This window comes from Trematomus bernacchii, unplaced genomic scaffold (genome assembly GCF_902827165.1).
Source record: "Trematomus bernacchii unplaced genomic scaffold, fTreBer1.1, whole genome shotgun sequence".
NCBI classification, from domain to species: Eukaryota; Metazoa; Chordata; class Actinopteri; order Perciformes; family Nototheniidae; genus Trematomus; species Trematomus bernacchii.
In genome coordinates this window covers 2,663,948-2,680,679 of record NW_022987851.1, presented here as the reverse complement: position 1 = coordinate 2,680,679, position 16,732 = coordinate 2,663,948, and the positions used below count along the sequence as shown (strand labels likewise).

General features: G+C 41.0%; 1 protein-coding gene across 1 annotated transcript; it reads left to right on the top strand.

Moving 5' to 3' along the window:
- The first annotated feature begins 10,237 nt into the window (after window positions 1-10,237).
- Window positions 10,238-13,681, top strand: LOC117468985. Its single transcript, XM_034113375.1, has 2 exons — window positions 10,238-11,956; window positions 12,194-13,681. Exons 1-2 carry the CDS (start codon window positions 11,645-11,647, stop codon window positions 13,679-13,681), a joined length of 1,800 nt encoding a protein of 599 aa, XP_033969266.1. The 5' UTR covers window positions 10,238-11,644.
- Window positions 13,682-16,732: the final 3,051 nt, after the last annotated feature.

The window sequence follows — 16,732 nt, the reverse complement described above, 5'->3', positions numbered from 1 at the left end:
CTAACACTCAGAGCTAAGCTGTACTGGAGAGAGTATGTTTAAAAAAGCAGGATATAAAAAGGAACTCACTTTGTAGTAAACCCGCAATAAAATAAGCATTTGAGCTCCATACTGTTTCAGAAATAATCCTTGGAGTGGTTTGGAACATGATATGGCGTTTAATCACAGCAGCATTTAGCTGTATCTGAGCAGAGCAGACAGCTCGTCACAGAACTCACAGTGTGCCAGGTGCTCAAAAGGGGGCGGGGCCAGCAGAGAATCAGCCATTCTCTAACAGGGCTGAAATAGAGGGATATGAGGGATGTCTAAAATGCTTGATCTGTTTGGTATTTTGAGCAAAACACATCATATATATGTTTTTTATATATTTTTATATATCTGATACCCATAATATATGCCTAAAAATAGCATGATAGGAGATCTTTAACACCACTGCTGATAAGACTGTAACATGGTGGCTTTGCAGCCTCCTGTTAGTAACAAAACAGACAAATTGGCCTTAGCCGTGTCAGGAACATCTGAGCCGGTGGCTGCAGACCACACCGGCCCGCTCCTCTTAGCTCAATACTGACTCATTAACCCTCTCGCCCTGGGTCCCCGAGGACCTGTGACCCCCGCTATTGTCTGGCTGGAGCCTATCCCGACCAGAGCCCCAGCGCCAAACAAAGCCCTGTCATTAACTCCGGCTCGGCTGCCCCCTCTGCCACAACCTGCTGCCCCCTCAGCCTGTCTGGGATTAAATGAAGAGGGTCAGACAAACACGCCGCAACATTCATGAACCTTAACCCCCCTGACCACCACCAGCACCCCCACCATGTGAAAAGAGGCAGGGAGGGGACAAGCTGTTTATAGGCCATAGAGAAACAGTGTCCATCAACCTGCTACTGCGCAAACACAGATGTGTGAGATATACTGGTGTGCAAGCTAAGTGCATAGTGAGGGGGGGGAGGCAATAATGGTTGGAAGCAGTTGTTTGTTTTCTCGTTCCTCAGTCAATAAACCAACACATGTCGGAAAAGAACACACAGACATTTGGACTTGCTCAGCAGAGTGGTGGATGTATACAAGTATGACGCTGCCTTGTATTCATCCTATCTAACGAGCGCAAAATAAGAAAATAATTACAAATACAGTTTTGATATTATATCATTATAATCTAGAATAATCTAAATAGATATATAAAGATAAAAACAAATCAATTAAATTATATTCTTAAAACAATGCTACTTTCCCAGAATTAATCTAACATTTTCATTATAACTTAAATCTTATTTAGTGATTTAGGTATCGCATGTTGCCTAGAAGACTTCTCAAGTTGTTAAGCAAATTTCAGAGTTTTAAAATGCAAACAAATACGGTATGTCTTCCAGCCCTTAGGAGCACTTTCAGCAATTTAAGATATCCCTTAAAACATCCATCCCCTAACCCATAGAAAATAAAATATACCATAAAATGTGAATTTGATCAAATTAAATTAATTATTATATTTGGGACTATTATAAGAGGTAAATAGTTTCCGCCTTTTCAAATCTTCTCAGAAGGCTGGACTACAAATCGGTAGAGGAAGGACGAAGAACAATGTCCAAGTTGGACTAATTGTAAGTTGGCTGTGAAATGTAAATACTCCCTCTGAAACCCTTTCACCCATTGATAAAACAATTAATTGATTTTGCAAAAGTATTGATCTATTTTGTCCAGGCGTTGATGGACGTGATTATATGCTATTATATTGACACAAAGCTCGAAGCATCATTAGCAACAAATGTCTAAACACATTCTTTTGTTTCTTACTTCAATAGCACAACATAGAGGCACATAACACAGGCCTCAGTCTCCAATAGACATGTCCTAGCTGTAACAGGTCATGCACAAGACAAGAAAACAGTGACTGTAGTCAAACTATTGGAGATAACAAAGTTTTCCGAACTTCTGACATTGAGAACTTTTGAGACAGGAAGGTGAGAAATGGTGCTCAAGATTTCCCTCTTGTGTTTTGGCTGTTAAACAGCCTGTGTCAGTGGAGTTAACCCAAACATGGATCTCTAGTACCACCCTTTGGACTTAACTCATACTGCAGTCTACAGGGTGCATCACTTTAGAGAAAATCCTTGTTGCAAGGCATTTTACAACTTCATGGTCATTTCAAGCAGGCTTTAAGTATACCATTTTTTGTTTGTAAATACTGTATGCAATTTGTATGTACTATGTTAACGGGACATGGCTCTGGAGAAACACAGGCCTGTCATGTTTGTTTGTATAGCACCTTTCAACATGGCAATTTACACACAGTAAAACATAAAGGCATAAAGAAAAGGTATAAAAAGTCCCAAGGCAATATACAAAATATTAGAATACACACACAACAGGATTCATAAGAGATGGATTTAAAATGATTTCAAGGATTAAAACAAAATGTAAGATAAAAATAACCTTAAGTAGGATGATGAATACAGTACTTGCAAGACAATGCAAGTACATTCCAATTTCCACTCATTAAAAGCTGTGGCAAGAAGAAAGGTTTTGAGCCTTGATTTTGAAGAACTGAGACTTCAGGATTTCTAGAATATTATCAAATACTTGGTGAATAACAACTAAATGCTGCTTCTCTAGGTTTAGTCTACAAGTATAACTTAAAACACAAACAATTGACTTAGTAGGCTATTCAAATGTGCCAACATTAGAGACAACTCAAGAAACAGACCGAATCAATATCCTTTTTATGACACCGATTATTAAAAGCTTACTGTAAGGTCCTCAAATGCAACATAAACAATTATAAAATGTAATCGTTATGGCAAATCCAAGGCTACTAGTGAACTAACTGAAGACTCAGAATAAACAGTAGTAGTAGTATACCAGCTGGCAATTAAGCAACTAAGGGTTTCGTCTATAAAAAGGTAAAAAGTATTGAAAAGTCACAGATTGCATTACATTAATATGGACTATTTCATATGTTTCGTTATATCTGAACAATAGTTCAAACAAATGACATTCGTGTAAAAAAGTTAAAAATCTTAAAAAATTCCTCAAACGAGTTACTTTCAAAATAGCCAGAAATAATTTTTTTCTAGATTTAATCACCCATTTGTTGGAGTTGTAGCCGATTTGAATTGCTTTTTTTTTTTTTAAATGAGATGATTGTTGAATATTATATTCATATAAACTTGCCATGGGGAACCCCTGCACATTTATTATCTAAATGACTGTTTCCACTAAAGAGAAAAAACAGAGCTGGTAGCTATGATTCTAAATCACAAATATTATATAACTCTTATCTGATTAAGTAAATTAATTGGTCAAAGGGTCGGTGACCTACCTGCTTATTGGTCCATGTCCATGCAGTCTATAGCAGAAGTTCCTCTCGTTAACCAGCCCAGCACTGAAGCAGCATCACCTCACAGGCTCCACTTTTATAGTCTGGATCCTGCAGCACAGAGAACATTGGGGGGAATAGATTTCCAGGACAAAACCTGCCCCTCAATTGATCCGACGTTGAAAAAAAAAAAATACATTGTCATCGATGCCGCTCTTTGTTAATGCTTTTGTTGGCAGAGTGATTCACATCCAAACAGCCACCCTCAATCGGCAAGCTATTAAGAGACTCTCCTGTCATTACGCAGGGAAGGTTATCAATCCGATGATTGTGACTCAACAGCAAAGTCAATAACAAGAAGTAATACCCTACAGCTGGACTTACTAAATGTGAGGCTTGGAGATTACATTTGAACATCTGATTGGTATGGACATATTTAGAAATTCATGACGCAGTGGAAGAACTTCTGCTCATTAGGACTATTTACCTGGGCCCCAGACTATTGCACCGTCCACAAGGTAATATCGTGTTTCCAGTGCTTTATTGTTGGGAGGCTGCACCTTCTTTATTGGGAAAAAAGCCACGATGATTATTCAAACGTCTTGAAGACTATTGAGCCACCAGAACAAGGCGCAGAGTCGACTGTTTGAAAGTTATGGCTGCTTTCACGCTGTAAAAAGGAAGGAGGGGCCCTGCTGTCTCCACGGGCCCCGTCACCGATAATTAGCGATCAATCACGAATTAGTTCAAAAGCCTGAAAAGAACACAGAGAGCACTATTAGATTGCAAAGATTCACTGCTCTCCAATAATTGCTTTGGATTTTTACAGGGGAAGCAAGGTCCCGTTTGTTTATCACAGTGTCTCATCACTGCCATCATGAGGGAGCCACCATGACAAATATCACTCTGAAGTGTTTACTTACTAGTTTTGCTTGTGGATCAGTGCATATTAAAACACATTAAATACTTTAATTAGCCCTATTAAACTGTACAGCTGTCTTTTGGCCCAACAGATGAAGTATTCACGTGCATTTGACTGTTCAATTAAATCAGAAATTATCTTGAAGAATTGATTTCAATAAACAGGGTTTAAGTGGAAACTGTCTTTTGTTTTCAAAATAAAAAAAATAGCAAAAAACACCTGGCTACAGGAACCAATAAAAAGGTATAAAACACAGCAGCTTAACAAATAATTATGCAATATTTAAAAAAATATTTAAAAGTTTTTTATAATTTCTGCCAACAATAGAAAAAAAAAAAATATATATAATGAGTAAACAAAGTCGGAAAAATTTGATTAGACGTATTTTTGGAGGCCTTCTCCATAGGCTTTTGGAATATTGTAAAACATAAGTTCTGTGGAAAACGAACCCGTTTGATAAATGCACAAACTACCGTCGTCGAGTACAGCAGGGTCCCACGACTTCAACGCCACACCAACTTAAAGGTGGGGTATGTAATTTATTTCAGAAACACTTTTTGTTATATTCCATGGAATGCTCTTAACATCCCGATAGCAATGAATATATTAAATGCTTTGTCCTCTGTGGAAGCCGTAGCGCTGGAAAAAGCACGACCAATTATTTTAGCCGGCCCGGCTAAAATAACTGGATGGCCTGCCTGCCTGTCAGCCTTCCATCTGTGCACAAACTTATCTCGTGCCCTCATTGGTCATGTGCACGTTCGTGTGTATTGGAGGAGGGGCTCTGTAAGGAAGTCTGAAGGAAGAGGCAGATTTTTTCCGGTTGTGTACTTTCAAACTCTTCAAGTTGAAGTGTTTGTTTTAACAGTTTGCAAGAGCGCAGGTACTTGCTTTCAAGCAGAACAGGGCAAACAAACTTAGCGGGAGTGTTTACGTGTTCGGTGTAATGATGTACAACGTCGTCGACACCTTCTGTAGTCCTATTCAGCCACTTGTTAACAACCATCGTTTTTCAGACACGTAAACTCTTCAAAAATCACCAGCGGGGTCACTGCTGATGTATTTAATGTCGTAGAACAAAATGTGATCCGTCTCTTAAATTTGTGTCAACCACAGACCTTATTTTGAGCTATTTTCCAAAATCCTATGGAGAAATCCAATTGACTCTGAGACGAGGGAACCGGTAGTGGTAAAATGCTAACTCACTTCCGGGTTTTAGGACTCGTCACTGCACCACTCCATTGCAATTATACCTTAATCCTATAAATATATATATATAATAATCGTACATTTCTACTCACCTTTTTTTTCTTTTCCTAGAAAAATGGCTTCCACTCAGCTTCTGTTTCTTGCTGTTATTTTTGTTATTTTGCAGAGTCTGGTGATAATCATGTGTTTAATCACCAGCAATTTATTTTTACATTACACCTATTCGTATATCACTTTTATATTTATTGATTTAAAAAAACATTGATTATAGCAGGGGTTGTCACAATCTGCTTCTCCCCTTACCTGCTGCACTCCAGTACTTTTCCACTCACTACGCCTCAACCTCACCCCACTAGCAAGCCCCCCTCATTAGCTGACATGTGCTCCCAGCTGCATCTCATCTCCAATCAAGCCGCTTTTTAAGCCTCTCCTGCTCAGTTGCTCCTCTGCTGCCATTTTCATGCAATACTCTCCAGCAATTTGAATGAAGCCGGTTTAAAAGAGTATAGATGTTTTATTTTAATAGTAGCCTATATTAGGAAGTTCTCAAACAGTCATGATGTTTTACACAGTCTGCTACAATAACTTGTCTGCCGGCTCGCAGTTTTTGTTGATTTGGGCATATTTCCTGGACAGGCTACTTTGTACAGACAAAGTTAATAATAACTGTAATATTCCAGTTATAAACGACATGAATCAAAGATGTGTTGCTGTGTTTTAGTGGTAAAAAAATGCATAATCATTCTATATATATAATTTACACAGTGTGTGTAAACCGGAGGAGAACGCTGGCATTTCTCCTCCTACTTGAAAGACTACGGAGGGATAGGGTCTGCAAAATTAGTTTGTATGTATATATATATATATATATATATATGCTATATATATGCTATATATGCTCTGAACGTTCCACTTCCTGCCTGCCCGACATTACGTTACGGCTGTGTCGCGTCAAAAATAGGATTCATCCTAATTTTAGAGGAGCCCTGCGCCGAGACGCTTCTGGGACGCTTCTGAGCCGTAACGCGCCGCGTGTGGTGGAATAGCACCCATTGACTAGAGTGGCCGCGATCGCCGTAACGCGGCCGTAACGCGCCGCAGACGGACCCGGTGGAATTTAGGGACTAAAGAAGACTGTCCAGTCTCATGTTCCAGCCTAATTTCCCGCTGCTGTCCTCTGACCTGCCTTTTTCGTCTGATTCCCAGTCAAGCCACCAGCCTTCTGAGATCTGCTTCCCTTCCTGCTTGACTATTCCAACTTTCCTACCTACTGGCTTCCCTTTTTCTGCCTGTCCCTTACTGGCCTGTACCTGCTGAGTTTTGACACCAAACGTCACTACCAAATGTTGCTAGTTTGCTCTGTGTTCTACAGTGACGTGCAGTGAGGTTCATGGCTGGTGAGGCACTGACTCTTTCAGAGTCAGATTTACAAATATCCTGTTATATTTTTACCTTAAAGTGGACCTATCATGCTATATGTAAATGATATATTGTAGGGCCATACCTATATAAGGTATATTTATACGTTTCTGTTTTCAAAATACCAAACAGATCATGCATTTTAGCCATGCCTCATTTCGCTCTATGTGCTGTTTGCTGTCTACGGGTCTGATTCTGCTGACCACGCCCCCCTGCAGGAGAGGGGAGACGTGCTCTGATCAGCTGCTGGGCTGTCAGAAGAGGGGGAGAAAAAGAGATCTCCGTCCTCCGTGTTTTATTATATAGAGTCGTTATTCATTTGTTTTAAAGCTCAATAAATAACAAAGAAGACCTTTGACCGGCACTTTTCTAATTTTGTCCGGAAGATTTCAACTTTAACGGACATCTTGACCGGCGAAAGAAACTGAAACTGAAACTCTGCCGCACGGTCCCCTCGTTCCTTGGAAGAGGCGGAGAGGTGGGTGTTTGTCATCTGCTGGTGGACGAACCGGAGAGAATTACAGTGCTTGCCTCGACGGGGAGGGATTGCATTGAATTAAAGCAGCGGGAGCAAACGCTTGCCTCGGGGAGGGAGAAAAAAAGCCACAGCGGAGAATAAACAGAAGGGTAACCATGGTAACTATGAGCGGGAGTCTTCTTTGCTGCTTTTGTGGCAGACTACACCGCCACTTACAGGCGCTTTCGAGCGGCAATGGCCGGCCGTGGCCCAACCCCACATTCCCCTGATAGGTGGAGAGTTGGCCCAATAGCCGTAGCGCCACTTCTGTGACGACATAGAAGTGTTCAAATCTGGATCAGTCTGTATCAGATCCATTGCAGCCCCTTTTTTTAGAGATTTGGGGATGGAGGAAAATAGAGAGGGTTGTGTTTTCTGACACTGAGTTCCCTGGAACACCGGGGACACATATTCATGTATAAAAGACGTACAAAAGTGCATTTTGCATGATAGGTCCCCTTTAATCGAAATATTCTGTTATATTTTTACCTTAATCTAAATATTTCGTTATTTTCAAAAGCTTTTTTAGTCTGATGCTTCGAATAATTTTAAACAGACCGTTCAACAAAGGATACCTAAAAAATGTAGTTTCATTTAAATATTGGATTGTTCTCTCAGTAAGATTCAATTTTCAATACAATTGTGGTCTTACCTTTACTTGAAGATGAAGTCCATGCACCTATCCTTCTGGACAAAAATCTGTTACTTTTTTTTTTTAGCTAGCTTGTTGTTTGCGTTTACCGTGTCCGCGTAGAATAACAGTAGCAACAAGAACCTTTGGGCTCACGTGCGCCCCCTTCAGTGCGGCAGAGTACTGTCTGCCTCGCCTTGTGTCTTTTTTAATGTGCTTTTATGTCACATCAGCAAGACTAAATATGTCACCCATACATTACATACATTAGCTAGAGTCTAGCGGTTACACGGTTCAGCTGCATTAAATATTACATATCTGCCGTAGTTCTGTATTTATAGAGCCCTGATGAGAAGACTTCTGGACAAACAGGAAGAACTGCCGCCAAAACTGAAAACGTGACGTGGATCTTAAATATATAAGCAATTAAACAACATCTTACATTTCTTTTCACACAATACGTCTCCTTGCAGTATCAACACTAATTTGGCTGACTTTTATATTTGATCCAATTGGTAGATAGGCTGTATTTACGCCATAACGGTGCACAGCTGATAGAAAGGGACACCTACTGGTTAAAGCACGTTATTGCATTTTATTATTTTATTATTAGATATTAATAGGATCCCTATAAAGTATATTCTTTACTCGTCGTTATTCTCTACTAATAGTTAATTAAAGACTGTATATAATGACTATTTTGCACATCCCATTCAAGATTTCAAGATTTTCTAAGGTTTATTGACATTAAAAACTGTATATAATGACTATTTTGCACATCCCTTTCAAGATTTCAAGATTTTCTAAGGTTTATTGACATATGATATTATACACAACTACGGTGTAGTTATGCAATGAATGAAAAACTTGGGTCGCAGGTTCCTCAACAGTGCATCACAAGACACCTATCAATATGTGTGTACCTCCACCATTACATTGTCATATTCTGCACATTTCTTATACTATCTCCATACATCTTATAAGAGTATAATACATATGTATAATATCAGTTAAAATAAGTGCTTAAACATAGTTAATATTGCGGGAAAGCAATATATTAGACGTTAAGTACTTTGTCAGGCTTAATATTTATCTGTAGATACAAATTTCAATGTGTGTGCTGTGTGCTCTGCATGTGTGACCATCAAAGAGGGTTTCATCCCTCCATATTCATCTTCTATACCCCCAAAGCTTTTTTCTTATTCAAAAGAAGACCTTAACCTAAAGTATTCTTTAATGTTTAAATAAAGCCTTATTAGTTGGTCTGTTTTGCACATCCTCCTATTAATATCTAATAATAAAATTATAAAATGCAATAACGTGCTTTAACCAGTAGGTGTCCCTTTCTATCAGCTGTGCACCGTTATGGCGTAAATACAGCCTATCTACCAATTGGATCAAATATAAAAGTCAGCGGCTCTAAAATCTCTTTATTTAAAGAATACGGATCTCGGGGTCTCCCTGCTCCCTGTGCACAGATGTGACGCGTCATATGACGTCAAATGTTTGGCATGTCTCGATTGAATATGCTTTATTTAAAACTAAAACAAGGACAATAAACAAAGCAGTCTTCACAACGGCCGGACAAAATACTTTGAGCCGCCCTATAGCCAAAGCCCGAGACATTGTTTAAAGCATAATAAAGACAATATATAGAGAGCATAATGTTTTTAATGCAATGCAATCTCTCAACGTATGCTTCAGCAGAGAATGGCCCGCGGCGGGAAGCATTCACTCGCGATCTCAAGAAGCCTATGGACATCCCGGAAAGTTGAAAATGTACGCTAATCATCATCTCATCCACAGAGTTGTGTTCTTCTGGTACCACCTGCAGGCATTCCGGACTGGCCAGGACCACGTTCACGTTCACTGGACTTCCCCCACAGCCCAACTCATCCTGGACTCCTGGTGCAGAGAGTTATGTTTCTGAATACCTCTGAACCTAACCAGGAGCAATTTGGGGTGAAGTGTCTTGCCCAGGGACACAACAACATGCTGACTGCAGTGGGACTCGAACTTGGTACCCCCTGATTCGAAGTCCAGCACTCTATCCACTGAGCCACAGCCGCCCACATACATACGGACTCCAGCCATTTCTGGCTGAGCCTATTATCATAATAAAAGGAATACCTACACCCACACATGCAGGTAAACCAGTTCAACAAGTCACACAATGCTGTCTGTCTCATGATAATAGGCTAATTATCATACTAAAAGGGTGTGGTATCTTACCTTGTGTTATTATTACATGTTATTGCATTTGTCCAGCAGGGGGCAAACTCACTCTTGGTATTAAAAGAGCCTGTTGTACATGTTCCCAGGAGGAAGTCCCGGAAGCATGTTACCAAAGTAAAACCAGTTAAATCTACTCCTATGTTGTGGACATACACTTATTGATCACAAGATACAACATATTATTGGCGACGAGGATTAAGAAGAGGATTAAGACAAGGATCAATACGGGATCAAAGAGGACATGCCGAACGGACTGGTTAGCACCTTATGGAGGAGGCAGGATTGCGTCTGAGAAGGAGCAAGTGCACTTTCCTGGAAGAGGAAGTGGAATATCTGGGACATCGAGTGGACGCACAGGGACTTCACCCTGTGGAAAAGAAAGTCAAAGCCATCATGGAGGCTCCCAACCCCACAAATGTTACTGAACTCAAGTCGTACTTAGGTTTGCTAAATTACTATAACAAATTTCTGCCAAACTTAGCTACACTATTGGCACCACTGCATGAGCTCCTGCGACAAGATGTGCGATGGACATGGCAAAAGAAACTGGAAGAGGCTTTTAAAAAATCAAAGGCCCTGTTAAACTCAGCAGAAGTGTTGGTGCATTACTCTGCTGACCGAGAGTTAATTATGTCATGTGATGCGTCACCTTACGGGGTGGGCGCTGTTTTATCACACGTAATGGACGATGGAACTGAACGTCCTTTGGGGTTCATGTCGCGTACTCTAGCGCCTGCTGAAAAGAATTACTCTCAGCTAGACAAAGAAGGCTTAGCAGTTATATTTGGAATCAAGAAATTCCACAAGTACTTGTATGGTCGAACTTTCACCATCTATACAGATCACAAGCCACTGATCTCTCTCTTCAACGTAAAAGAAACCCACTCCACAGATGGGTTCCCCTAGAGTTCAGAGATGGGCAGTGCACCTGAGTGCCTATGAGTATCACATTGTGTACAAATCAGGAAAGAACAACGCTAATGCGGACGCATTAAGCAGACTGCCGCTGTCGGAAGATGTGCGAGAGAGTGAGACCGCAGAACAAGTGCTCATGATTGATCTTCTGGATGACACACTCGTGGACACAGCCAAAATAAAACACTGGACAGCTAAGGATGTAATATTGTCTCAAGTTCATGGTTATGTCCAGGGGCGGACTGGCCATCTGTAGAATCTGGAGAACCACAGAACGGCCGGTGGTCAAGGGCAGTTGACGGCCGGCCGGCCCTTTAATTGTTTTTGGTTTAACTTCATCATTTAAGTTGCGCTTCCGGCCGACAGAGGGCGACAGCGGCCGCTAATGCAGTTGTGTGGTTCTTATCTGTCAAATAATCACACACGAAGAAGAAAAAAGACCGGCCACACAGACGCCGCAGCAGACAGGGAGAATGACAAAACATGGATAAAAATCTAAGAAAAAGGAAAGAAAAAGGTGGGGCCGAGAAGGCAAGAGAAAAAAAGGTGAAGTTACTCGCAGGTAATGCTAATAAATGTCGCAAATTGACAGACCTTTTTGGCAGCAGTGCTGCTACAACTACAAGCACTATCATCACCAGCAGCTTAGAACAAGTGCATGATGAAGACGAGAATGATGAGGGCGCGATGTCATATATACAGCCAGCCTCCTGCGTTCATGAGGGACAGAGAGTTGAGCTGGTGGAAGAACCAGCTCAACTGGCACATGCAAGTGCAGGGCAAGAGCAAGAGGTGGTAAGTACTATAGAGAAGACAAGTATATTCAACCTAGTTTTTCCAGTTAGTGTGTGTTGCTCATGTAAGCAATTCAATAAATAAAACTGAGAGTAGGTGTAATAGACTAATATTAAAAAAAAGTATAGATTAAACAAAAGTGTATTACTTGTCAACATTTATTAAGTATTAATTCAAGTAGTATAGTATTATAAAAATAATTAACATTATTTTTAACATTAATTTATAATTGTCTAGGTTGAGGATGGAACAAGGGCTGAGGATGACAGCCACTCACACGGCAGCTCAAGCCTGAGGTATTTTCAACGCCCAAATTCTGACAATCACAGTCTCAATAGTTTTTTTTCCTATCACCCTCAGACCAAAACAAAATATTTGACAGTACAAAGACTGTTTAAACGCATGAACGGCACAGATAGAAAATGGCTCACATACTGTGAAGAGAACCACACATTGTATTGTGCAGTATGTTTAGCATTTGCCAAGCCATCTGAAAACAATCCCTTTGTAAGTGGCATGCAGGACTGGAACCATATCAGTCAGAGAGTAGAGGAACACGAAAGGACCATCATGCATAGAATGTGTGCGGAGGCCTACTTTTTGAGGGCATCCAAATCAGACATAGCCAGCCTACTACATGGATCACAAGTAGTGGCCCACAGAGATCAAGTGAAGAAGAAACGGCAGGTGTTGGAACGTGTGGTAGATGTAGTAAAGTTCATAGGAAAGAGAGGACTTGGCTACAGAGGGAAGGAATATGAGGCAGCATACACTCTAGATGATGACAACATTGACCATGGGAATTTTCTAGAGCTCATCATTCTTCTTGGAAAATATGATGTGTGTCTGAAAGAACATCTCACTGAGTGCACAGAAAAAAGTAAGAAGATGCACCAGTCACACTCACAGGCTAGAGGTCGGGGTTCTGCTGTAACATTCTTGTCCAAAACAACTGTAAACAACGTCATTTCCACAGTGCAGAGGCTAATTCAGGAGACCATTGCAAAAGAGGTTGCTGAAAGCGGTATGTTTTCTGTACAAATAGATACAACCCAGGACATTACGTCCCATGAGCAGTGTTCTGTGATTCTGAGATACGTCACAGACACTGTCCAGGAAAGGCTTCTGGCAGTGGTCAAATGTGAAGCATCCACTGGCCAATATTTTGTCCAGATGCTGACAGATGTAATGGATCGTTTTGATTTGGATATCAGCAACTGCATCAGTAATGCTACAGATGGTGCGTCCAACATGCAGGGTCAATATCGAGGCTTCTCCGCACTCCTGTCATCCAAAGTCCCAAACCATGTACATGTTTGGTGCTATGCACATGTGCTAAACCTCGTTCTGTCTGATACAACTGAAGTGTCCATAGCTAGTGGGTCCCTTTTCTCCCTCATGAATGACATTGCTGTGTTCATTCGTGAGTCATATAAAAGAATGAATGTGTGGGAGCATAAAAGCCAGGACACTCGACACAGACGCCTCTCCCCAATTGGAGAGACACGGTGGTGGGCTAAAGATGTAGCCTTGAAGAAGATCTTTGGCTCATTTGGAAAGCCAGACCAGGCTCTGTACATTGATGTCGTCATGACACTAAGTGAATTTCAAAGTCAGGCCAATTTGAAAACTGCAGTGCGTGTCAGAGCAAGAGGATTCTTAGAGGCGCTCCTGAGGTACGAGACAGTGTTGACTGCCCAGCTTTTCCTTCGGATTTTGAAGTGACAACACCTCTTTCAAAATACTTGCAGACATGTGGACTAGATATCCTGTCTGCCCACAGGATGGTTCTGGACACTCAACATGCACTGATGAACATGACAAGAGATTTCATGACAGTGAAGACAGCTGCTGATACTTTTGTTGAGTGGGCAAATGCAAAACTCGAGGCAGAAGAGGACTGTGAGCTTGAGTTGGAAACAACACTTCCACTGAAGAGGAACAGGAAAAGGAAGATGATGGCTGGCGAAATGGCAAGTGATGAGAGATTGACAGATGCAAACAGGGCCTATGAAGTAGAGGTCCATAACCAGGTCCTGGATACTGTCACAGACAGTATCAAACGACGCTTCATGACCCACGGCACTCTGTATGCTGACTTGGCTGTCCTTGATCCAAGAAACTTTCCCCAAGTGTGTTCAGCAGAAGCTCTGCCTGACTCTACTTTTCAAGATCTAAGCAAATGCTTGCTTAAATTTGACAGCAGGGCAACTGCTGCAAATTTGCAGTCTGAGTTGAAGTGTTTGGCAGCCCAGTGGCCACGGCTTAAAATGTCTGCACTTGAAGAGTACAGAGTAAGAATTTGCTCTGGTTGTGAGGAAGAAGAGACAGAGGTGTTAAACAAACAGTGCAACTCTTGTAAAGAATGCTCAATATGTTGCTACCAACTTCTGAAACGCTACAACCTCTTCACAGATGCCTATCAGCTCCTTGGTTTAGGATACAAGTTTCTTCTCACTCTGCCTGTGACACAGGTAGCTTGTGAGAGACGTTTCTCTGTACTCAAGCACATCAAAAGCCGAATAAGGAGCACACAGTCACAAGAACACCTGGAAGCATTCATGCTTATGTCAACAGAAAAAGACATCCTCATGTCCCTCGACAATGACTTGGTCATCGACAGAGTTGCAGAAAAAAGCAACCTACTAAAGAAACTGCTGATCCCCCAACATTAGGTTTACAAACCGCCTCAGACAATCTTGTTTATTTGTTTTAGGTGACAATTATCCCTTAAACTGCAGCCTAATAAACATCTGATTTTGGTGTGTGTACTGCTTTATGATGTCCCATGTGTTAAGACATCTGAGGAGTGTCCTCCCTCTTCTCTTTAGGGGAGAATTTATCCCTTGAACCGCATAATAAACAGCTGATTTCCAATAACTAATAGTACTGTATTATTTTATCTGATCTCCGCCCCCCCGTCAGCACCGTTTCACCCGTCTTCTAATGGGCTGGCAGAGAGGGCGGTCCAGACCTTCAAAGGGGGGATGAAAAAGATGAAAGGTGAAACATTGCAAACTAGACTGTCAAGGTTTCTGTTCAGTTACCGTATCACACCTCACGCGACCACAGGCCTGTCGCCTGCAGAGTTGATGATGTCAAGGAGACTCAGATCTGCATTAGACCTGCTCCTGCCAGATGTGAAAACAAGAGTGCAGCAAAAACAACTAAAACAGAAACAGTCCCATGACACAAACAGGAAACTGAGAAGTTTCTCACCTGGGGATAAAGTGTTCATCAGAAACTACTCTTATGGACCTAAATGGATCGCTGCGGTCATCGAGAGCTCATCAGGTCCAGTGTCATATACAGTGATCATTGGAAGTGGTCAAGTCGTGAAGCGGCATGTGGATCAAGTAAGAGCCAGATTAACAGACACCGTGCCCTTAGAGCCGGTGCTGGACTCCAACAGAGACACTGTGGTTCCAGTGACAATCGAGCAAGAAGGATCTCCTGCAAGTGAGCCAGTGGTTCTGTGTACTCCGGTCCCGCCGGACTTGCCTGCTACACCCGTGGTGAGACGATCAGAGCGCGAGAGACAGCCACCTGTATACCTGAAAGACTTTGTTAAATAGATCAAGAGATGTTCCATTAATAGAGCAGCATAGTTCTCTGATCTCACTTTAAGGAAAGGTTTAGAATGTTAATCTTTGAAAGTGAAATGGTTTATGCCAGTACCTCAAAATGTTGTGTAACGGGAGTATGTTATACCCCCACCTTCGGGAAGTATTGTTAGCTTAAAGGGGGGGAAATGTGGTATCTTACCTTGTGTTATTATTACATATTATTGCATTTGTCCAGCAGGGGGCAAACTCACTCTTGGTATTAAAAGAGCCTGTTGTACATGTTCCCAGGAGGAAGTCCCGGAAGCATGTTACCAAAGTAAAACCAGTTAAATCTACTCCTATGTTGTGGACATACACTTATTGATCACAAGATACAACAAAGGGATACATCCAAGTGTCCCAACACATTTCAGAAAGAACTGTTTCTGCCAAAACCAGAGAAGAGTTAAATTAATTGTTGTAACTAATTAACTGATAAGATACAAGTAGAGTTTAAAATATTGCTAGAGATATAATTTCACATACTTTTATCAGAAATAATGTATTAATTTATTCAATTCTGGTCTTAATTCAAAATCTTAACAGAGGACACATTTAGAACTTAGTTATAGTGAATTATCAAAGACATGATATTTCTATTTGTGTTTTATTTCCATATGTGAACATATAAGAAGGGCAAAAACCTCACCTGAACAGTTTCTTCCCCTCCGCTACCGGCCTCATCAACAAGGCCCGGCCCCCCCACTGACACTTTACCTCAGCCACAACGCAGACTCTATGCATTACATTAATGCACACAATGTTAACAATATCTTGTTCATCCTAATACTGTCAGTCCTTTCCAACCCTCCGAATTCTGCACAACGCACATTGTTACTGCACATATTTTATTTTATTAAATTAAATGTTTACGGGTATACCTATACTTTATCCATATTCAATGTAAATATTGCTAAATTTAAATACTTTTATAGTTTTCCAAAAAATTAATAAATTCATTGTATGTGTGGTGTTAACCTACTTGAAAACAAACCTGTTTCTGATTCTGAACTGATCATTGTGGAGGAACTTCCACACAAAAGCAACCTCTTTGGTAAGAAATGAACAAATAATAGAAGTTTGAAGCAAGGTTTTGGCTATTACAGGCTATTGAAGTGTTGGCCAGACGGGTAATACTGCATAGGCAATTAACAGTACAGGCTATAGAAAT

Excerpts from the sequence above, each read along its gene's own strand:
- LOC117468985 (XM_034113375.1), top strand. The coding sequence starts at position 11,645 with ATGGATAAAAATCTAAGAAAAAGGAAAGAAAAAGGTGGGGCCGAGAAG. Across the intron at positions 11,957-12,193 it reads CAGGGCAAGAGCAAGAGGTG|GTTGAGGATGGAACAAGGGC; the intron begins GTAAGTACTATA and ends ATAATTGTCTAG.